This window comes from Natator depressus, chromosome 7, assembly GCF_965152275.1.
Source record: "Natator depressus isolate rNatDep1 chromosome 7, rNatDep2.hap1, whole genome shotgun sequence".
Classification (NCBI taxonomy): Eukaryota; Metazoa; Chordata; order Testudines; family Cheloniidae; genus Natator; species Natator depressus.
The window spans coordinates 77,188,071-77,212,036 of record NC_134240.1 but is presented as its reverse complement, the minus strand read 5'-3'; the positions used below and the strand labels follow the sequence as shown (position 1 = coordinate 77,212,036).

The following is a 23,966-nucleotide window of genomic DNA, read 5'->3' as shown; positions in this document are numbered from 1 at the left end:
AGGGATCTGTGAGCGATTCCTGCTATGCTGCTTGTTATCTAAAATTGCTATTAATAGTGTATTATCTTTAGAAGGGAAGCTGACATACTGTAAATGTGTCAAATGGTAATGATATGGTAGTTAATTTGTATAATGTACATTTGCAGCCTGAATTATTAGGCATTCTGGTTATGCTAGAAATATCAGGTGTACATTTACAGCAGTTTTTAGGGTAGGTAAATATATATTCATGTACTAAAACAACTGGATTTAAACAGAAATAGTAAAAGTCAAGAGAAATACTGAATTAGCTTTATTACCATGAATCTCCGCAGTATAGTAAAAAACATAAGCATAACAGCTGCAACATAGGAGGTCTTGTCAGAGGATATTCAATTGCTCTTGGCTTAATGTCATACACCAAGTTCAGCTAAGGCAAACAAGTTGCTGTTAACTCCATGTGATGAGGCATCTGCCCTACACTGGCTTGTAAGGGGTTAATGGAGCCCTAGGGAGGCTGTGCAGAAAGCAGCCAATAGGAAAGGGACTGTGAGGAGCAGCCAGTCAGGGCCTGGCAGGCCCATATAAGAAGAGCTGAAGGGCAGAGCAGATTCAGTTGCTCCCTCAAGTTCAAGGAGAGAGAACTGGCTGCCTTGCAGGTGGAAGAAACCCAGTAGCATGGACAGAGCTGTGCTGCTAGCATGGACCAGGGGAGCTAGGGAAGAGCTCCTGGTTGGTGGCTGGGAGCTCCAGGCTGAGGCCTGGAGATAAGGGAGAAGAAGATACTGGGGCTACAGGGAAGTGGCCCAGAGAAATAGACTGAGAGGTTGAAGGACTGCAGCATGTAGCTACAATTGCAGGTTCCTTGGGCCGGATCCGGAGTAGTGGGTGGGCCTGGGTCACCTCCACCCCCACTTGCCACTGAGGAAGTGGCTGGACCATTGGACTGTGGTACTGTCCCCCGGGAAGGGGGGAGCACAGAGTGTGGCACAGCCAGCGAGCTGTGTCCTGAAGAGGACACCGTGGTCCTTGTAGCGACATGCTTTCAGGAACAGAAGTGACAGTGGGAGAGACACCACCAAGAGTCGGTGTACCAACCTGTGGAGCTGATCAGTAAGATGACCAGCAGAAGGCTCTAGCATGGTGAGTCTCACCCTGTCACACACCATTTTTCTGAATAGGGCCAATATCTCTTGTCTGGGAACAGATGCCTCAATATGGGGCTGAATGTACTTCCAGGTTTTGATGCCTTAGAGTAACACACTGTTAGTAACTGCGCCATTGTCTGAAATGGCGAGGAACCAGTCACCAAGGAGCTCTCTCCCTCTGCTGATCTTGGTATTATAGCTGGTGTGTATTTGTGTTGAAAATTTGTACTACAGTTCTGTAAACCAATAACTTATTTTAACAGTTTGTGAACTAGTGATTGGTTGTTCTTGTAAATATGTGATAAATATTTAACCATTTGTTTGTATTCTAAATGTGTGTTTTCAGGCAGATGTGCAGTTAAATGTGCATCATGGAATTTTGGTGCATATATAAAGAAGTATACACGAAACTACACAAGTAAATATGATAAACAGGTTGTAGGTATGTTTGCTATGTGTCTATATAGTGCCTAGCAGAGTGAGGCTCTGATCCATGACTGGGACTCCTAAGTGTGACTGCTAAGCAAATAAATAATAACAGGTATGGAGTTGTTAAATATCACTTGTCTCAAAAATAATAGGTAGTACAGTATATATTTAATACAGTGACATTATTTGTCTGTGTATACACAGATATTGGTTTAGTATTCAGGCCCACTGACAGCAATTCCGGGCCCCAGGGCAGAACAGTCAGTGGGCAGGTTGCTGGGGCGGGGAGCCACTGCCGCTGCGCATTGTGGAGGGTGGGCTGGAGCTGAGCCCAACACTGCTGCTGCTTGCCTGGCATGGCATCGCCACATGGGCGCGGAGCTGGACCACATGTGGTTTCTCTACTTGTCCATTTCCATTGGCGCTCACATTTGTGCGGTGCTGCGCCTGCTCTCGCTGGGCACCAGCCAGCCGCTGCTGGCTCTTCCAGGGCTTCCACATGCCCTCCCAGCTGCCTTTGCTGCCGCCCCTACCATGCTGCACACACCTAGGAGCCCTGAGGCCAACCTGGGAAATTTAAAAGAGCTCAGGGCTCCTGGGCCCTTTTAAATCACTTGGGCCCGTGGGCAATTGCCCCCTTTGCCCCCGCCCCCTGTTGGCGGGCCTGGTGCTATTACATCAAACAATGATAAGTATGTAAATGGGTGGCTTTAGAGTTGTGGATCTGTGGAGGAGCATTGTTATACTGAGGTGTATGTAAACAGCTGCTGTTGTGTGTGTATAAGTAACAGGTAGATGCGCAGCTTTATAGAATGAGATACTAAAATAAACTAGGAAGTTTCTGGGTGGCTGCAATATTTTGTATGGCTGTTTCTGTCCAGGGCCAAGATTGTCTGTGTTGTCTCCAGTTGTGGTGGTGGGGGTTTTCTGCCATGTCTTGGTATAAGGTCTAGGAGTTGATTGTAGAGACAGGACAGGAGAATGGTTTGTGAGAAATACAGAAGGATGTTGGATTTCAGTGCTTTAGGGTCAATAAAAATGTCTGTTCTAGTCTAGAGTATATTTTGTGAGCCACGGAGCAACAAGTAGTCCCTGGTTTTGGCATTAGTGTTCCTCCAGGCAAAATGCTTTCCTTAGGATTGTTAAGGGTAAAATTGCACTGAAGTCCATGAGAATTTTGCCAGTGACGTCAGTGCGTGTCCCCAGAGTGTTCTGGAAACTTTTTTCTGTGAATAACCAGGAATGATCTGTCTGTTGTATTTGATACACAACCAAAAATCCTATTAACCAGATGAGTTCAGGAGAATACTGACAAGTGATGGAGTTAATTGAATACTTTCCAAAAAAAATTATAGGGTCTTTATTTGATACTCAGATTTATGTGTAATAGCTGAATACCATCAATCTGTTCTGACACTGATTCTCTGGAACTCGTCGTCTGACTAGGTGGTGCTAATGGCCATCAGTGATATCTCCAGTATACAAATAGATGAAAATGAGGCACAGAAAGGTTGAGGGATGTACCCAAGAAGAAGCTGTTAGTAAGAAGCAGAGGTGGGAACAGACCTCCCTAGGCCTCTCAGTCTCCTTATATGCAGAAAAGTCGTTAGTGCACTTACACAGTAACTATTTCCCCATTTTTAGATGCGGTAGATGAAGAAAGCAAACCAACCCAAAAACCCCAACTCTAATCTCTGTTATGTGTTTAATACAATACAATAGCTCAGATTTAAATCTTTAATGTTTAAAGGCAAAGCAGTCAAGCATTTGCAGCGGCACCAAACATCCTCTGTTCTTCCTTATCTGAACAATTCAAACCCAAACCAATTGTGATCAGTTTGTAACAGTTTTTTTTTTCAGGGGTTGGGAATGTGTAATGTCCAGTTTTAGCCTGAAGCAGATTATAATAGCCAAGTTATAAAGCTGTCAAATATCTGTATACAAATGTTACTGTTCATCAAATGATGTCAGTGTGCTATTATACTTTCTAGAACCGCTACGGACTGAGGGCCCAAATAATCCCTGGTTTAACTGCATTGGCACATGTGGTCTTACTCCAAAGATCAATTTGGCCCTGGGAGACTTGACATACTATAGCTCTGAAGCAGCACCAGAGTTTCATTATTTCTCTACTTGTTCATTTCCATTGCTGCTGCATTAGATTTCATGCCATTATGAGATATTCATGTAGTAGCTGATCAAAGTGCTTAAAGACAGGGTTAATTTTCACTTACAATGAAGAAATCAAGACAGTAGGTGTGTACAAAATAATAAGTTTTTCATTTATGAATTTGCTTCTCCTTGTCTAGGATTTAGCTTTGATTTTTTGTTACCATTAACTTCTGCATTTACTGTTCTTTCTAGCATCTCAAATTGAGCTAAAATGCTGGGTAAACAGCAGAGGAACTGAATTGTCCAAATGGTCTCGTAAAATTATGATAATAAAGTAAAATGAGACTATAGCATCTCAGAGACTCATAGATATTAAGGTCAGAAGGGACCATTATGATCATCTAGTCTGACCTCCTGCACCACGCAGGCCACAGAATCTCACCTACCCACTCCTGTGAAAAACCTCTCACCTATGTCTGAGCTATTGAAGTCCTCAAATCATGTGTCATCTCAGCAGATAGATCTCAAAATGCAGTGCTGTTTAGTGGGCACTTTCTGATAACGATGGTTAAATATTCCTTTCCTACATTTAACAATTATTATTTACATTGCACAATAGGGGTGTGATGCTTTAGAGCCAAATAGGGAGACAAAGGCCCTGACCTGAGGTGGTTATAATCTAGCACTTATGTAGCACTTTGCATCTTTAAAATGCTATATGAAAATTATTTACTGCCCACCACATCCCTGTGAGATAGTTAGCAATAAGTGCTACAGTTCTCATTTTACAGATGAAAATGAGAGGGGGAGGGCCTACATTTTCAAAAGCGACCACTGATTTTGTGTACCAGCTTGAGCACCTGTAAATTCTATTGACTCAAGTTGGGCACCCAAAAATTGAGACAATCAAAATTGGCTTTTGAAAATTTAGTCCTAACTGGCTTCCCAAGGCCAAAGAGGGGTCAGTGTCAGAGATAGAAGTAAAACCCATGAGTTCCTAGCTCTTGGTCCTGTGTTTATCCCATGCATCTCTTTCTCTAATATGCTATAGGCATTTTAAAAAAGCAAACAAAAAGCTTATGTAGTGATGATCTTCATCAAACGTAAATCACCAAATTACTTTTAAATTAAGGCAGAAGTCCTCATTCGAAAGAACATGCACGCCTCTGTTCCCACACCTCTGCAAAATACAATTTGTACATACAGTAGCAAGTTTTGCTCATGTCAATTTGAACGCACTCATGCATTTTTTTTCTTTTGCATGCAAGTGGAAGTTGTGTCATATTCTGTGAAACGTTTGCCTATTTCTTTAAGAGAGGTTCAGTGTTCATACCTTCAGCCAATGAATTTGAACATGAACACAGGCAGAAGGTAGAGTAGCTGACAGGGAAAGAGTTGTAATGGAAGTAGGAATAAGTTAGTGAAATAAATAAGTTTTGTTAAAAAACCACTACGTTGGTCTGGTGTTTTCTCATTTATCAAAAAAGAAAATGGGAGCAGAACAGAAGTGGAATATACAAAAATGTATTTCAGAACCATGATACCATGTTGAAGAACAAAAGAAAAAGGATCTCTTGTTTGTGAGAACGATCAGTCTCTTGCTTGTTTCTTTTTGGGGCCTTTCCAGCTAAATACACCCGCAGCCCACTGGATCATTCAAGCTCCTAAGGATGAAGGGGTCTGTGGGCAGCAAAGCTTTTCAGGAGAAAGGTAGAGGGACAAATAATTAAACAAAACTCCTCTCCACAACCAACCTTATTATACAACATGTTCACACTTTGCAGAGCTGGTAGGGAGCTGAAGAGATATTGTAAATGAACTCTTCTCCTGAGCACCTTCAGGAGTGGCAGTGCAGCCCGTACTTAAGCTTGCATAAGCTCAAATTGCCATACTAAGAAGGCCAGGGATTCTGAAGCACTATTCTCCACTGCCACAAGGGTTTCTTGTCTTGTCTTGAGCATCGCATACCAGAAGCAAGCAAAGCTTTGATACACTTGCAAGAGCTGTACCTTGGTACAGAATGCATGTTTATAAATCATTAAGATCATCTATCTTATCCTGTCTTTCTGGTAATTTCTGCACCTAACACTGAAGTTACAACACTTCACATTTCCCCTCAGTTAAACAACTTTGCATAAATAAAAGCATTCTGGGGAAACCTTACCATGAATACAATTCATAATTATACAACTTAGCATGAATACAAACCACTCTGAAAATACATGGTACAACCTGCTTGTTCACTACCAGCTACTTTATCTGAATTGCACTACACACTTTGACTGGATAAACTCGTCATTACAACAATAAAGCAATTTACCTATTTTTGGTGATGACATCAGTTTGGGAGAGCGGGTTTCTCAGTCTTTAGTACAATGTCATTCCTTGTATGGGAAAACTACCACTGTCACATCGGCACAACGTATAACTGTAGCTTCACAAGCAGTACTTTTCTACTTCACCTTCGGCCTAGCTGTAAAGCATTATGGGACTCTGGTTCAGTTTGGTCAACGTGGTCACCACAGCCTTCTAAAAGAGGACTAGATGGAACTTGTTTCATAGCTGATCCAGTCAATGTAGAATGATTGGTGAAGTCCTTCCTCTCCCAAGGGATGAGTATGCTGTATGAGGGAACGTTCTCATTTTATAAGTGATATTAGGAGAAGTTACTCCTGTTTGTTTCGCAAAAGCCAATGTGAGATAAGATGGGAATCTGTAAAATTACTTAGATGCCGCCAAACAAACCTATTACTCAGGCCCTGATTCTTCAAGGTATAGCATATGGGCAAACTACTGCTTCCACCAGCTTCCTTAACTTCAGTAGCAGTCCATCTGTGTGCTACATGTTGCAGGATAAGGACTTAAGTTTGTAAAAGGAACTATTCTGCTAAGACTGTATGGAGTTTATATGAATAGTTGATATCAGGGCTAGCTCAAACAGAAGTGAGGTCTCCTGGGCTAACTGAACCCAAGTCCACGGGCCCTAAGATTTAATGTTTGACACCTTACCTTTTGACCTGTATTTTATGTGTTCTCCTATAGAGGATGATCTTGGGGTTAAGGCACTGGACTAGGGCTCAGAATTGGATTCAATTCCAGGTTTTGCCATGGATTTCCTTGGGTAGTGATATAACCTCTCTGTGCCTCAGTTCCCCTTTAACCACCTTATAAGGTTTCCCTATAAGCACCTTTGTACTGATATAACTGCATCCACACTATGGGGGTTGTACTGCTTCAGCTATACCAGTATAGCTAGAGTGATACAATTTTTATGTGTAGACAAGTCCTTGAACATCTCAAGAGGGCCCTGACATAGTGCAACCAGTGATCTGTGGTCTGCTGGTGGCTTAAGGTTTGGCAGCACTAATTAAACAGAGCCTAATATGTTGTAAAATCACAAGGTGAAATCTTGGCCCCATTGAAGTAAATGGGAGTTTTGCCGTTGACTTCAGTGGGGCCAGAATTTCAGCAGCAGAGATTAGAGTTGGAAAATTGTTAGGTGATATAGTCCATTCCCTGCCAAATGCAGAAATGTTCCTCACAACACTGGATATTGCAAGAAAAACCTTTCAATTCATTTTTTCTCCATTTGCTAAGAAAATTGTATTTGAGGAATTAACTATTTTAAACAAATGACCCAGAAAAATGTGTGTGTATAATAACTCTCGATTTAAATCATTCTTGTAACTCTGTGGATAGATCTAGTTATACTGCCTTGGGCTACAATAATAATTCATCCAAGACCATTTAATGCCTGACCTAAATTTTGCAAAAATATCTGGTCCCTACACCTCTGTGAGAGGGAGATACTTACATCTGACACCCTTATAAGTAACCCGGATAAGATTATTGATCAGCACTGTATAGGTTGTGTCCAGTGGAAAGATGAGATGGAGAGGCCAATCCATTATCGCAGCTGTCTACCAGTGGAAGGCAACAGCATTAATGATACAGATTTTCAGTAACTATATTATTCTGAAGTAAATAGAAACTCACTACTGTGTCACACTATCATTTAAAACAATGCCATTGAGGCTGACAGGCCCCAAATTTTAATCCCGGTAATGTAGTTGCTATCAGATGAACATCTAACAAAGTATCAGACCAATGGGAGGGCTTGAAGTCCTTCCCTCCTCTCCTTTCTTACTGCCCTTAGGGCTCTTCCAAGCCCTGAGTTGGTTAGAAAGGTTGCTAGGCAGTAATGCAAGGTGATAAGCCTGGTGTTCTGTGCCCCATCTGGTTTAGGAGTGAGGGATAAAGAAGTTAAGAGTCCATTGCCCTAGACAGCAGCTGCCTTTAACATCTCAGCTGATGAATGCAAACCTCCCAGCAGATGTGGGTTTGTGGCTCTGCACGTGCCATGATGCAAGAACACATGTCTAGGTTCCACTGCTTCTCTGCTGGCCTGCTGCCATCCTTTTTGGGACCTGGCATGGAAGTGGGGCAAATGTGTATGTACTTCATGAGCTCTGCTATGTCACACGCCCGTATCTGTGATCCCAAAACCCTGCGCCGTAGGTTTGCGAATGTTATCACCTCATGTTAAGACTGATGCTCTTGTGTTGGAGACTGATATAGAAGAAATTGAGGGGGATATGAAGGAAGAAAAAGTTTTAGTTGTAGAGAAAATTTGGGCCTGTCACCATGGAAGCACCCTCAGTTAGAAATGAGTTTAGGACTCATACAATCTACCACTCGAGGCTGGTTCTGACATTTCAAGACCCCCCGGAAGGCCTGCTTGACAGACGTGCTCACACCGAACCCCCATGTAATTTCAGGGGTGGCCAACCTGTGGCTCTGGAGCCACATGCGGCTCTTCAGAAGTTAATTTGCAGCTCCTTGTATAGGCACCGGCTCCGGGGCTGGAGCTACAAGCACCAACTCTCCAATGTGCCAGGGGGTGCTCACTGCTCAACCCCTAGCTCTGACCCCACTTCTCCCATTCCCACCACCTCACCTGAGCCTGCTGTGCCCTTGCTCCTCCCCGCTCTCCCTCCAGAGCCTCCTGCACACCACGAAACAGCTGATCAGGAGGCATGGGGAGGCACTGATCGGCAGACCTGCCGGTGAGCAGAAGGCGCTGGGAGCTGAGTGTGGCGCTCCTGGGGGGGGCCGCTGATATATTACTGTGGCTCTTTGGCAATGTACATTGGTAAATTCTGGCTCCTTCTCATGCTCAGGTTGGCCACCCCTGTAATAATTCATTCTCTTGACATCCCCACTTATTATTAAAACTATCGAGGCAGGCAGGCGGGGCTTGTATTTGCTGCTGAGAGGAAGGAACAAGCCTCACTTGGAAGTAGCATTTACTATCTGAGTGGTGGAGACAGCACTAATAGTGGGCAACAGCAGTGGAGGAGGGAACCACTGAAGAAGCCCCACTAGGGGCAGCGGCAGAGGGAGACCTAAAGGGAGCAAAGGAGGACATTGCCCCGCACCCACCTACTTCCCAACAGCCCGTTCCTTTCCCGTCTCACTAGGAGATAATGTGGGGGTGGGGGGAGGGGAGGTGGGGGCACACCTTCTTGACCAGGCCTAGCAGATTTTAGCTGCACAGTCCTCAGCAGATCACTCTTAATAAAGTATCGGGAGGAAGAGTGAAGGGCTGAGCTGATCCTGTGCGGAAGAGTCTCTTTCTCTCTCCCCTTTCCTACTGTAGGAGCCCCACCCTATTTGGGGCTCCCGGCAACTGCAGCCTATATGCCCTCATGCCAGTTCCCCAACATATAACTTACCCTGCTGTGTAGGTCACCTCTCAGTTTGGCTAAAAGTCTAAATTTTCAAATGATCTCCAAAAATGTGCATGTAATTTTTTGCAACATTCATGAAAAGAACATGTAGAACTTGAGTAGGCAAACTGTAGGCATGCATGGGAGAATTATCATCCTATAGACTTGAATGCTGGCATTTGCATGTACAGATGGGTTCAGCCACAGAGAGAATGGATGTGTTTTTGGAGGCCCTAAATGACAGTTGATTTGGGCATATCCTGTTTTCAGGCAAACATTTCATGCAAATTTGTGCATGCAATGGCTGCCAAGGATCTTTTATAATCTAGTGACTGAAGGATCCACTAATTAAAAAGCCCCTAATTAGGCTTTTAAATGATAAACTGTAATAGCTCCAGTGCAGCTGTTATAAACTATCAAGTAAATTATACCCAGTTGAAAGAGGCCATAATTACGTATTTATATAACAGACTTTAGGACTTTGAAAGATAAAAGATTTTTTAATATCTACAATTAAAAAAACAACAAAGTAACAATAAGGCTCTTAAACCAATGAAAGCAAGGAAATTCAGAGTTAATCTAAAAATCCGTGCTGATACTGAGTCTTACACTCATTGCATTGTCACTTGTTTTTTTATAACTTTGGATGAGATAAAGATGTACTGTCAGCCAGGACTTTATGTTGCTGCTCTAAATTTACTTGCTTTTATGGGTTCATGTACAGCCTTAATGATACTTCAGATAACTGTGTGTGGTTTAACTGTTCTGCAAAGGCTAACAAGAAGATTCACAATTGCTGACAAATGCCAGCTTCTTTCCTTACAGCCTGATCCTGGTAGGTGCTAAGCATGCCTAACTCTTTATGAAGTCAATGGGCGTTGAGAATGCTCAGCACGTGGTGATATTGGGTCCACAGAGACCAAACCTCAGTCAGGAAACATTGGCACAGCACTGTGCTGCTGTTTATTTCTTCATTGTACATTCCCAGTATTGTCCTTAACATGCGGCGCCAGACCCCGGAGGCATCGGAGACTTCCCCTGCAGCAATGGGCAGGGTGAGGCTCAGTTGGGGCCCTCCCGATTTTCCCAGTCCCTGGTTGTCAGGAATGTCAAGAACATGCTTTTAAGAAGGTGAACTCTAGTTCTTTTCTGTGGGCTCAGTCTGGCCTTAGTGAAGTCAAGGAGAGTTTTGTCATTGATGTCAATGGGAGCTAGGGCAGACTCTTATCTGTTTGCTGCTAGTTTGCCCTGAAACCCCTCCCATATCTTGACTGAGAGCTTCTCTGCTGCTGGCCTCACCCCTTCTTTCATATCCCAATTTCTTTAGTGACCCTCTTCCACTTCCTTTCTTTCCCACACTTGCTTCTGTTTCCTTCCCTCCTCCTGTCCTTCGCTGCAAACTCTGCCCCGTAATGAAAATAAAATAATAAATAGAAATAAAGGAATATATTAAAGGAAAAGAAATGTGTCTCTAACACGTTGTGTGCCCTTCATCAGCCTGGTGGCTTTGCTGGCGGGTAGCTGCCTGGCCTACTCTGGTTTTTGGTTTTTCATGTTATAAAATCCTCAGGACAAGGACTGGATTTTGTGTGTGTACAGTATCTAGCACAATGGGCCCCTATTCCTGATTGGGCAGAGATTACTACCATACTATAGATTATAAAGAACCATTAGCTTGTGATGCATAGAGGGCTTGAGCCTGCAACTGCTGAGATAGCATGTCATGTTCAATGGCATTCCTTGTCTGTTTAAAGTTAAACATGCTGGACTGAGGCCGAGTACCTAGCACCTTGCAGAATTAAGCCCATAACAACTAAACATTTTATTAAATTTATTAAAGTAGTACTGAGATATTGTAATCTGGAAATACTGCATTAACAAAACTAAAGGTGACCATTCAAACTCGTTGTTGTTTTTGTGGCTGATTAACTACTCCACAGGGTATTAAATCGTGCTAATACAGTTTGCCCCGTAGACCCTACCTTGTGAGATGAGTGACCCATGTGCTTAAAGTTAACTGCATTCTTAAATGCTTTGGTGAATCAGAGCCTAAGGCATTAATTAGAGCTTGGCTCAGATTGACTTGCCTTTTTTGGGGGGGGGTGGGTTGTTTTTTTTTTTCCTTTCAACTCTTCAGTGCTTGGAGGTTGAATTGGTATGCAGATATCCCCCTTGTAGCCGGGAGTTGCTTCTGTCACTGTGTCTGAAGGTACTCACACATCAAGGGTGGCACAGTGGGCAGGAAGGAACCCCTCTGGGAGCTTTCAACCTTTGTGGAAAATAATGATGTATGAGACAGGGATTCCTTTGGAACCTGAAGGGTACATGACAGACAGAATAATATGGGAGGAAAACTTTGTCTTAACAATTGAGACTGATGGTCTCATCTTGTCTCCTTGTTATTGTTAGTGACCAAGACTGAGATAAGCTTTCTTATGAAGAACTTCATTTTGTGGCAGGTTCTGTATGTTGGACACACTACCCTCAGTGGTAGCTTTCCATCCAAGGTGCAGATACTGACAGGTGCCAAGGAACCCTTTGTGGTGGCGTTTTAGTTTAAACCTAAAATTCCTTCTAACATTGAGATGCATGTTTGTCAGGAATGACAGTTTGCAACTTGATAATCTTATACCAATTTGCTTTCCAACCTCAAATGACTTGCTGGAGGGGAGAATACCTGGAGTGGCATAGGAGTCTCAGCCTTATAAGCAGCTTTTCTATCACTTTATTAATTTTACTTTCCGGTGGTTACTGCATGTTTGGAAAAGGCCGTTGATTTGTATGGATCTGCGTGGGATGGTGAAGAGCTGGAGCTAAAGGAGGAGTGTGAGTTGACAGCGGTGCAATATCCCTAATTGACAAAGAGCAAAGGCACTATTTAAAGCGACTTTTCTTATTCTTTGTTAAAGTTAAAGAGAATGGCCTTAAATTTGTCCTCATATTACCAAATTCAAAAAGAAGTGTTTACGTCTATATTCTTTTCCAATGGATTAAGTGAAATATCAAAAACTCATTTTAAATGAGCATATTTTAAAGTTAGATGTGTGATTCAAAATACAAACTACTGTGTGAGTAATGGGAAGGCTGCTGCTTCAAAACTGGTGGCAAATGGAATCACACAGAGGACAAGCTCCCTTTCCGGGAGTGTAATTTGCACCACAAAATTTGGAGTTCACATTTTTTTGCACCCTCCAGTTAATTGTGGCAACAGATCAGACAGAACTGGAAATACTCAGATTTGCATCCACAATTCATTTTGTGGGGGCAAAAATTCATGCACAAGTGGACCACAAATAAATGAGTTGAGCCTCAATCCTTTTGAAAAGGTCTCCCCAACATATGAGCAGAACAGGTTGGAAAACACAACATTTCATTTACACTGGCCTCTTGCGCCTTAATTTTCTGGAGAACTGGGATCTCACTGTTAATTTAAATATAAAATGGCATATATAATATGCCATGGTAAAGCCTTAGGCATGAATAAATTTGAGATTAATCATAAAGTAGACTATTACAGCTATGCAATCAGAATTCAGATCAGTTTGAAATCTCCGGAGTATTTTGGGATTGTTTTTTTTTGTTTTTTAGATGAAAATGCTGCTGATAAAGAGGTCAGTGGCACATGTATATATTGTAACCCTGGGTGCTCTTTAAAGAGAGTCAGTTGAATGGATAAACCCAGCTAACATTAAATAGCTCTGGTGTTATACAAATAAAATGGGCAAAGCTGAAAAAAGCTCGCTGACAAGAGGAGTGGGTGTTGGTGGGTGAGTTGCTGCAGTTTTAGAGCTGTTAAATGTATGTTTTTTTTAGCATTTTCATTATTGAAAAGTGGAGTGGTAGTTTCTTCACTCCTTCTGAAAACTTAATAATTTACTCAACTATAGGGTACCCACAGTGAAGTGCTTTACAAATCCGTTAAATCAAAGTGATTTCAAGTATGTCTAATACTCCTTCTCTTTAGACATCATGCTGTCTCAGCTCTGCCCTTCCTCCCCTCGGAATGGCTGCAGTTTCTGTGGTTCTCCTGGTGCTTATGTGTCGTCTATGCCCCAAATAACAGGTTTACAGGGGACAAGTATGATAAGTGATAACAGAAATCATAGGGGATTCCTCATCTCCTTTTGCCCAAAAGTTCTTCTTTTTTGAATATTTTCACCTGTTCCATTGATGAATGTTATTCAGAACGGTGTGACGACCTGATTCAAGTGGCCCAAAATGTTTTTGGCCACTGGAGTCCAGATATTATGTTGATGATGGCAGTAGAAGTCCAAGAGGTAGAGAGAGAGAAGTGGAAGTTCCCTATTGATCTCTTTGTAGTCCAGAATGTATGGAACATTGAACCAAATCTGTCAGTCCTTACTCATGTGGGTAGCCACTGATGACAGTGGGACTTCTCATATGAGTAAAGGCTGCAAGACTGGGCCCATTATGACCTTGGCAGAGTTTCCTATGCATAGAAACACAAAATACATGGATTGCTTAGCTGTGTATTCTCCTCTGCATGCAGATACTGAGCATGATAATGCATCTGTGAAGGGTGGGGAAGATCCACAGGAGCCCCAAAGGGAATCTCTGGGGTTTTGATGCACGTTTCAAGTTTCCCTTTCATAGGGGGGTGACATTTGTTTAGACAGTGGGATAGGAGGCTCCAGGGGAATCAATCTAGGACCCAGGTGCATCCTCATGTAGCTTGGTTGAAAGACATCACCAAGATACCACTGCCTATCATGCTCCCCCAGCCATCTGTCTGTAGCCATCTGTTGTCTCTTGTCTTGTAAGCTTTTTTGGGCAAAGAGCATCTTTTTGTTCCGTGTTTGTACATTGCCTAACACAGTGGGGTTCTGATCTGTGAATAGGGCTCTTAGATGTTAAGGTAATACAAATAATAGTAAATAAACTAAATCTTTGGAGCCCGATTCAGTGAGGGCTGTTGAGCTGCATTCCTAACAGTTCCTAATTCCTAACAGTGGAGGCCAGCGAGACAGTGCAGCCTGTGGGGAAACGAGGCTGCCAGAGGGATTCTCCATTTGTTCTTGGGCTAAGCTGTATCTTTAGCCTCACACTGTAGATTCTTTTTATTTGCTGTATATATTGTTTGGTTTGAATAGCCAGGCCATAGGCATGTGTCAGGGCGTATGTGTCTAACGGCCCTTTACTGGCTGTTATTTAAACCTAATGAAACCTTTCTGAGAAAGAGCTTTCCTTTTGTTTAAGGCAGAGGAGTCTCTGGTGGTTTGTGGTAGGGGACTGGGGCCTGGCCGCAGCCTCCAGAACCAAACCACAAAACTTGCACAGCTCACTCCAGGCCCTGCCCTCATTGCTTTCCCAGCTTTAGGTCCATATTGCCCCCCTTTCCTCTCCCCCTCCGCTTCTCCCCTGGGCTCACAAGGGAGAACTTTATACTATTCACTATGAATACAATCAGCTGGTTCAGTCAGTTACATTTTCTTAGCTGCTGATGTTTTGTTATTATTTCATTTATTTTAGGGGTTAAATAGAACCAATAACCATAGTACGCGAAAACGTCCCAGGTAAGTTAGACCTGACTGGTGAGGTTCCTAATGGATTTCATGGACTCTTCCACTCTTTTTCCTTCTCTTGTTATAGGTAGCTTGATTCAAACACTTTGCCATTCTTACCAAAAGCTGTTCAAGACAAACAGTGTCAACTTCCTAGAGTGTTCTTCATTGCTTGTATAGTTTGGGTCTTTTGGAAATCTTTCAGAGAAAAAAGCATTGGTTATTAGAGATGATATTAAAGGCTCTAGTTTAATTTGTATTTGGAAGTGTATCATATTCTGAAACCCTTTTCTTTGGAGACTCAGGCCAACTTTTTCCAGCCTGGATGCTTAAAATTCCATCTGCACCCATATATAGTCTCCTAAATATATGGCCTGATTCTCAGAGGTGCTGAGCACCCACTGTTCCTGTCGATTTCAGTAGGAGCAGGAGCAAGGCCCAGAGTTCTTTAATTTTCTTAGCTGGAATTACATGATGAATGTGAAAATAGTTATACAAAAGCTACAGGATATCTTTTTCTCCCCTTATAAAGAACATCTCACTTTCCTACCCCTGGGGCAGACTTACTTCCCCGGTGTGGGGAGTAGATGGCTACAAATTACTTCCCTCCCCCCCTCCGCCCCCACATGCTCCACACAGAATAGACACACAGGACAATAGGCGGCCAGATCACTGACAGCAAGTGATGGTTTCTTAAGTATAGGTCACACCAGTGCTGCTTTGGCTGTCAACTCTTGGAGCTAGGGGTTTGATTCCCAAGTTGCTTGCGCTAGTTCTCATCGAGTTAGCACCCTAAAAATTGTAGTGTAGCATGGGCAGTGGCCAGCAGTAGCGTGGGCTAGCTGTTCCAAGTGTGAACTCGTAGCAGAATCTTGATTTGTGTAGATATGCCCATGTGTTCAGGAGCAGCACACACTAGAGTGGAGGATCAACAGCAAAAGAGCTGTTGCAATAGAGGCCTACTCAGCAAATGGACCTCTATTATGGACTGGAAAGCCATTTAAATGGGAAGCCATCTGTTCATTTTTATTTGAAAAGCAGACCATTATTGTATGTCTGTATTTGAGTATGGTAGGAACTGTTGTGTAGTGGTCCAGACAAAGGACTAAAAGTCAGAACTTCTGAGTCCTAGTCCCAACCCTGCAACTGGCGCACTGCATCACAATGAGCATGTCATGAGGGCCAAGTTCCATGGATCTGCCCAAGCTCTGAGCAGTGTAGGAGCCTGGAGGGTTGGGACAGGGAAAGCTGGCTGAAAACCACTTTATCTCAACCTCCCATCTGACTGCTGAGGCTCCTGGGGGGCCTGATGCAAGCTTGAGCAGCTTTGAGACTGCTCTAATTTGTGCCAACTTGTAATGTCTTCCAAGGTGCTTTAATGTTAGAAAGAATTGTGGCAGTGTAATGCACTTTGGTCAAGCTCCCATCCCTGGTCCAACTCCAGCATTCTCCCTATGGCAGTTGGGAGCCCAGGAAGGGATGGTGTAAGCTAGTTACACCAGCTTTCCACCATCTGGGGAATCCCCAAAAGGGGAGGAATTGCAAGAAGCTTTGTTGAAATGGCTTAATAATATGGGACAGGATCTAGTGTCTATTCTCTTTATGCCACAGTTTCCTCTTCTGTGAAATGGGGACAATGCCATACTTCATTAATGGATGTCTGTAAAACATTCTGATTTAGTGGACAAGAAGGGGCTATAACTTCGCTAAGTATAATTTTTTTTTTATTGTTTATGCAGAACTGGACATATAGATGTTAACATGATTCAGTATTTAAGGTGCTGGTTTTCAGTAAATATCCCAAATACAGTATTCATTTAAAATCCAAACAGAACTCTGAATGCCACTTGTTAAAATGGGGACTCCCTCTCTTACGAATATGTTTAATTTTCCTCTTGTTAAAATCAGCAGTCAAGAATCGCCACATACATTTATCCAGGGTGTAACTCCAGTGAATGAATCTGACCCACCGAATTCCTTGCTTTATTGCACAGATGAATAAAGAGTGTGAGTGTTTTTGAGGAACATTATCAAAAGAAATATTGATGACTGCCAGGACATCTACAGAAAGGGATAAGCAAACTACTCTACCACAATGAGGAGAACAAAGCAGCTATGTTAACTCTTTCCAGTAGATTGTATATATTAATAGTAACAACTGAAGTTTTGTTTTTTGTGGGGAAATGCACAAGGCTTTGAATTGTATTATTTTAATTGCAACTAAATGAATGAATGTCATGGAAAATCTCACACAGTACTTGGATTGTCTTCCTCTGTATATATGAGGCTTTGGGAACAGTTTGTTATTATAAAAGAACAGCATTAACAAAAAACAGCCAATATTTAATTGCTAAGCTGAGGGGCATTTGGGCAAAATTGATATTTATTTATGGAATTATAAAACAAAGACCAAATATATTTGATTCTTTGTCAACCGCCACACTTTTAGATTGCTCGTCTTTCCCGACTATAAGTTCTTTAGGGCACTGAGCCGGCCTGCTTGTGTTTGAACATCTCCTCATATAACAGGTCTCTGATCCTGAACAGAACCTTTGGGCACTACAATAATCTGAATAATAACTAACAGCATGAGTTACTCCTGGGGGAATTCTGCACCACTGCAAATGCAGAATTTTGCCGAAATTAATGTTGTGCATGCAGAATTTCCTATCTCCGCCACAGAAATGGGCTGCAGTGCTGCTGGCCGCCACTAGGGGCTGCTGGACCCAGCAGAGCCCAGCTCACCAGTAGAAGACACTGCTGGAGTGGGAGGAGGAGCTGGAGGAATCCCGCAGTTGCAGTTCCCAGCATGCCCTAACAGAAGAAGACCATGTGCAGGAAACTCCATGCAAGCCTGGGCCCAGCATCAGGCTGTTTCTCCCTCTGGATACCTGGGCGCTGTGTGTGTGTGTGTGTGACTGTCTGGTCCCCCAGCTGGGTTATGGGGGGGAAGAGGGCAGAGAAACAGGAACTGGGTTATCATAGGTGTTTCTTTAACTCTGCTCCTGGGGGAATTTTTGTGTGTGTCTGTATTGTTACAGACGTACTTGCTGACAGGTAGTTGAAATAAATTACCAAAATTGAAACGGATGTGATTATGTAGTGTTATTTTGACAAATAAAATCTGAAGAATTTTGCAGAGTTTTAAAATATTATTGTGTGCAGAATTTTTAATTTTTGACACAGAATTCCTCCAGAAGTAATGTGTGGTGATTGCCGTCTTGGTCATGATTGGGGGCTGCAATGAGGGCCACCAGCACTAAGAGCATGAGTCTCTACAGCTTGAGCTATAGGACCAAGGGCCAGGTTTTCAAAGGTATTTATGTGCCCAAAGATGCAGATAGGTGATAGTGGGATTTTTCAGAAGCACATCGGCACCTAACTCCAATTGATTAGGATGAATCTTTTGAGGTCTTCATTGCTTCTGTCCCCTTCTCCATGTTCCTCCTAATCATAGAAATATTGTGCTGGAAGGGACCTTGAGGGGTCATCTAGTCCATCCCTCCATGCTAAGGCAGGGTTAAGTACACCTAGACCATCCCTTACATGTATTTGTCTAATCTGTTTTTAAAAACCTCCAATGACAGGGATTCCACAACCTGGACCATAGGTAACCTGGTATCCCTAGGTAATCTAATCCCATCCTTTCATTCCCCTAACTACTTAGCTAATCTTCTCTCATTTTAAGATGGCCTCCTAGTTCCCATTCTGAAAGGAAAATATCCCCAATCAGTGATTCTCAGTAGGCCCTGCATTTGATGTTGTTCAGTCAGTGCTAGAGAAAGGGTCTCAGTTTACACTAGTGCTCTTTTTTGCTAGGCTCAAGAAAGCTCCTGAATTAAAACCTCACAGACTGAGACCTATCTGTGTTGGGGGTGCCCCAGGATACATGGCCTCCAGGAAAGCCCTGGGATTACATATTTAAAGATAGCAACCAATACAGCAGAGATTTCCAGACCTGTTGAGACCCCAAGATGAATTTAAGTGAAGGTGAGAGGCATGTCTGGGTCTGAGGAAAGAGGGCACACTTTTCTGAACAGATATTATGAAATTTAAGATAGGTTTAGCAGCATCTAGTTCAGTTTGAGATATGAACAAAGGTTCTGGCTAATTAACATATTCTCAATGTATGCATGTATATTTATAGCTTTATGGTAAAATTCTCTTTCTGGGCTGAAATTTGGCAGACATTTGCACTAGGTAGCCTATCTCTCCATGTACTTCCTGGCTCCCCCTTTCTGCACAGAGTTAAAAAGAGCCTTGTACTTTCCCTTAAGACCCTTCACTACTCTGTTCTTTTCTCTTTTCCTGCTCACAGACTCCTGCTCTGCCTACACAGAATGTCTAGCATTCTTGTTGTATCCATAGAGATAAGATACATTTGATATTTGTATCTTGGCTGTTATTCTCTCTCCTGTCAAAGTCATAAAGCTATCTGAGTTTCATATTGATGTTCAGCTGGGGTTCTAGTTCAGCCCCGTTAAGAGGTGGGCCTGAGCTGTGAAATTTGGATCTGGACTTAGGCAAAAACTTTGGACTTTCACCTGAATATGACAGAAAGAGGAGGTTGATCCAAGGTTCTATATTGGGTCCAATGTCTAATCTTAATTAATATCCATTATGACCACGTTGGGCTTAGGCATTTCTTTATATTTTTAATCATGACAAACAATTGGGGAGCTACTTGGAGAGGCATGTTTGAGCTCTTTGTCTGTCACTACTGGTTGGATGTCAGTTTTAGAGAAACTTTCCAAACCTCTTTCAAGATTTTCAGTTCCCCTTTCTCATCAATATTTTCTGCAACTTCACAGTGGCTTTACCAGTAATAGCCAAATATATCCTTATTGACAGTTTATCTTGCCTGCTACTATTTCTCCACATGGTCTCTCAGACACGAGAACTATGCTGTGACCTGATTTAACTTCTCACTCCATTCAAGAAACATTGGCTTCTTAGCAGACAGTAATAGAAAACAGAGCCTATGAGGAATCTCTTTGAGTTTATACGCAACTCAATTTTTAAAAAATCTACACATAATGGCCATTGAAGTCAATGGGTTTTGGATCAGACACTTAAGCCTGTGTGATTTTGTTAATTTTTATTTTGGTCTTTGTAATTTTCTCCATTCTTCAGAGACTTTCATCTAGAGCTGGTTGGATTTTTTTAAACAAAAAAAAAAATTTTCCGAAGTTTTTTTAATGAAAAATTTCATTACTTTTCTTAATTGATTGTTTTTCAAACAGTGTACAGAAAACATCAAAATAATATTGGAACTTTTCATGTAGCAAAAACCTGGTTTTTGGTTAATTAATTTTTTTGTAAGCAATCATTTTGAGATTTTTTTTGAAAATATTAAAAAAACAAACAAACAGGGCCTCTTCAAACCCTTTGAAAACTAGTTTTTCATTTTTTAACCAGCTCTTCTTCCAGACCAAAGAGGTCCAGATAAACATCCCAATTTCTGCATGTGAAACTAGCTCAAACCAACCTTTTGTGGTTCATCCATCAGTATATGGAACTACGTCTGTCTGGTTTCAGAGGAGCAGCCGTGTTAGTCTGTATTTGCAAAAAGAAAAGGAGGACTAGTGGCACCTTAGACTAACAAATTTATTTGAGCATAAGCTTTCGTCAGTTGCAGCTGACTTCATCGGATGCATTCAGTGGAAAATACAGTGGGGAGATTTATATACACAGAGAACATGAAACAATGGGTGTTACTATACACACTGTAATGAGAGTGATCACTTAAGGTGAGCTATTACCAGCAGGAGAGCAGGGGGCGGGGGGACCTTTTGTAGTGATAATCAAGTGGGCCATTTCCAGCAGTTGACAAGAACGTCTGTTACTGTACTATTCAATTAAAATAGCACTGTTAAAAAAATGATAAGATTGCAAAGTGAAGCACTTGGAAGTCAGGATGTGCCAAAGTTAAAGTTTCCTATGCATCCTTAACCCTGTCTCCTTTTGATCACATACCCTTTTGCTGGATCTTTGCCTCATTGAACACTGCAGACTGTCCAGTGTGCAGGGAATGAGCATGATGTTCAATAATATCCTAAGGATCCTTTGCCTAATTGGGCAAATTTGATCATTGAATGAGTCATGACTTCTCTTGAGCCTTGCCTCACTCATTGTGCGTATTACTAGATCACACAGAGTGCAAAAGATGAAAGGTAATAAAACCCCACCTACATTTACAAAGTATAGCCTAGCTCCACCCCTACAACACTATTGGCCTAACCCCACCTGTGGAAGGAACTGATTTGTATAAATAGCCAATGCTCCATTTTGAATTCATCTTTGAGACATAATGCAGCTTGTAGTGCAGCAGAACAGCCAGACTCTTGAATATTTTCATCTAAAAAAAGGATGGAAAGAAATGAAGAGACAAAATGGGATGCAAGAGCAAACACTGGAGCAATGTATGTCCTTTGTCCAGCTTTAATCATCCCTCAAAATAGAAAGGGAAAGGAAAAAACCCCAAAATGTTACTTGGAGTTCTCTGGGATGGAGTATCTAGTTTTCTTTAATCCCAACTTTCCTTAATACACTCTTTTTTAAAGCTGTTATTGGAAAAAGTTGCTGAGCTGAGCAGATCTAATATTGGCCCCACAAAAAAAGTATGCTTGCATGCTGTTTATTAAAGGTCACCTTCAGAGGGATTTTTTATGTGTGCGTGATACATGAAAAAAGGTTTGGGGGGGATAGTTCTGCTTCGTTTCTTTACCTTCAAAATATTTGTGAGAGTCACTGGTGGGCTAGACTGTAGAGGATTTGTGTGGAAGCTTTTTCAGCTCTCAGTTAATAGGGTAGAGGTGTGTGAATCATGAATAAAAAGAGCTTTTCCCCAAGTGTGTGTTGGGCACTTGAGTTAAACATGGGATAGCAAAATAAATTTCAATAGTATGGTTAAAATACTCTCCCCTCTCAGTTGCTCAGATTTTAGGCCCTGATCCTGCATTGTGAATCATGTGGGAGCAGCAGTCTAATCCATGTGATGCCATAATAGCATTAGTTCATTGGTTTTCCATACAGTCTGTCAGCAAAAAACAAGTGTTATTTCTAATGTAAAAATAAAACAAAACAAAAAGTAACCAAGAACCATACATTTTGGGACTGTATTTGACATCATAAAGAAGTTACCGCCAAAAGAAAAGCATAAGTAATGGCTTTTCTTTTACAGATAGCCTTAAAATGTTCTTTCTATGTCTTGTGCATTGACTGTAAGTCATGGTAGATCAGGTATTCTCTACACTGATATCATTACAAATATATCCACTCCAGCAGTGGGCCAGTCACCCCAGCTCTTGAGGATTCCCCCTGCTTAGGGAAATCTTCTGGTGGCCTATAGCTTCTGCAGTAACTCCTATTCCTTGCTCCCTCCTTGCCCCCAGAGTAATGAGGCCTGGCCAATAAGCCCTATATTCTTGTGATCTCGAGTTGCCAGAATGGCCCCTTCAGGCTGCTCTGACTTAAGCAGAGGAGTGGACAAATGGGATCATGGCATCATATAGATGTTTTAAAGTTTCTTTAGTGCCCCTCTTCCCCATCACTCTGGTCTTAATGGCTCCTTAACCAAATTATGGGGAAGTGTGTGTGCAACAAACTCCCACAAACCACCTTCTTCATTTTTGGCTTGGTTCCAACACGAAGAGAGCCTCACTGCAAAGAAATAGTTATGAGCCGAAAAACCACTGTGGGTATTTGCAAAGCTCTGAGTAATCTGTGGTAAATCGAACCTAAATTCTGTGGCCAAGCCTGCTGGCTTCTGCAGCTGTCCAGCTGTGAATTCTGTAGCAACCTGGAAATTCTATGGCTGCTTCAGGTAATCTCAGAAATTAAGGCTTTTATCGAATGAAAGCTGGTAATGATAATGCATCCAGTTTGTTGCTCCTTGTGTTATTTATTTGATAATAAATTCAGTTTTATGCTGCCTCCAAATCTAGTGTTTTCACTGTGCTTCAGAGAGTTGTGAATTGACTCTGCATAATTGCTGGAATTTTGGAGAGAGAGCCGGGTAAAGGGAATCTGGGACATCTGGGAAGGTACTGGATATGGTTTAAGATTCTGGAACCTGAGTGGCAATGGAGACTTTTGGTATCTCCTCATTTTCCTTCCCTTTTGTTGTCTGGAACATGTGGGACTTGGAATATTTTGCGGGGCTTCAACTACTAATTTCTCAGCTCCACAATTCCTGACAGCAGTTGGCTGCCCACTTCCAATATTTGCAATGAATCCAATAACTTTGAATAAGCACATAAGATGGATGTGTCTGCTAAAATGATCAATAATGAAATATTTATCAGAACTGACATTTAAATTATCATTAGTTTTCAGAGTGAACACCCCCTTTGAGATGAAGAATGTAGTTTACACCTCTAAAAGCTATTATTACTGGCTGCTGCCCCACGAAGACAGTCCATTGATTTATACTCAGTCCACATTTTGAAGGTTATTTCCTGCCGTAAGGGTTACAACCCCTCCCCCCCCCCACACTTTTTCCTCTGTTTTAATGATAGCTTAGATTCTGGAGCACAATTTTGTGGCAGCTCCCATGGCTGTGAAATCATGGCAAATATCCAGATTCATACATCAAGTAATTTTCCCTTTCCTTCTAGCAGGTCCATACTTAGTACTAACAGAACTTGTACTGTAATGGGAATACAAAAGAATTTTACAAAATTAATAATAGATATAACTGCATGTATTTTAAAAGCGGCAAAGAGTCCTGTGGCATCTTATAGACTAACAGACGTATTGGAGCAAAAGCTTTCGTGGGTGAATACCCACTTCGTCAGATGCATGTAGTGGAAAGTCCCAGAGGCAGGTATTTTTTAGATGCATTTTTAGATTATTTTTTTTAGATGCATTTATTTTAGATCTTCTATAAAATAATTTTTATAGGCATTTTATAGGCATGATACGAATTGCCTATAAAGTTATTTTAAAATAACTTTATAGGCAATTCGTATCATCTAGTACAGGTAATAGCGTTTTCTGTTATAAATGCATGTTGTGACTGCATGAATCAAACAAATGGTTTGAGG

General features: G+C 41.9%; 1 protein-coding gene across 1 annotated transcript in view; it reads left to right on the top strand.

Moving 5' to 3' along the window:
• Positions 1 to 1,046: 1,046 nt before the first annotated feature.
• The window catches only part of RTKN2 (rhotekin 2), a 266,798-nt gene continuing 243,878 nt past the window's right edge, over positions 1,047 to 23,966 (top strand). The window contains exon 1 of the mRNA XM_074958848.1: positions 1,047 to 1,122. Coding sequence (XP_074814949.1) covers positions 1,120 to 1,122 — 3 coding nt within the window. The 5' untranslated portion in view covers positions 1,047 to 1,119. The remainder of the gene's footprint in view (positions 1,123 to 23,966) is intronic.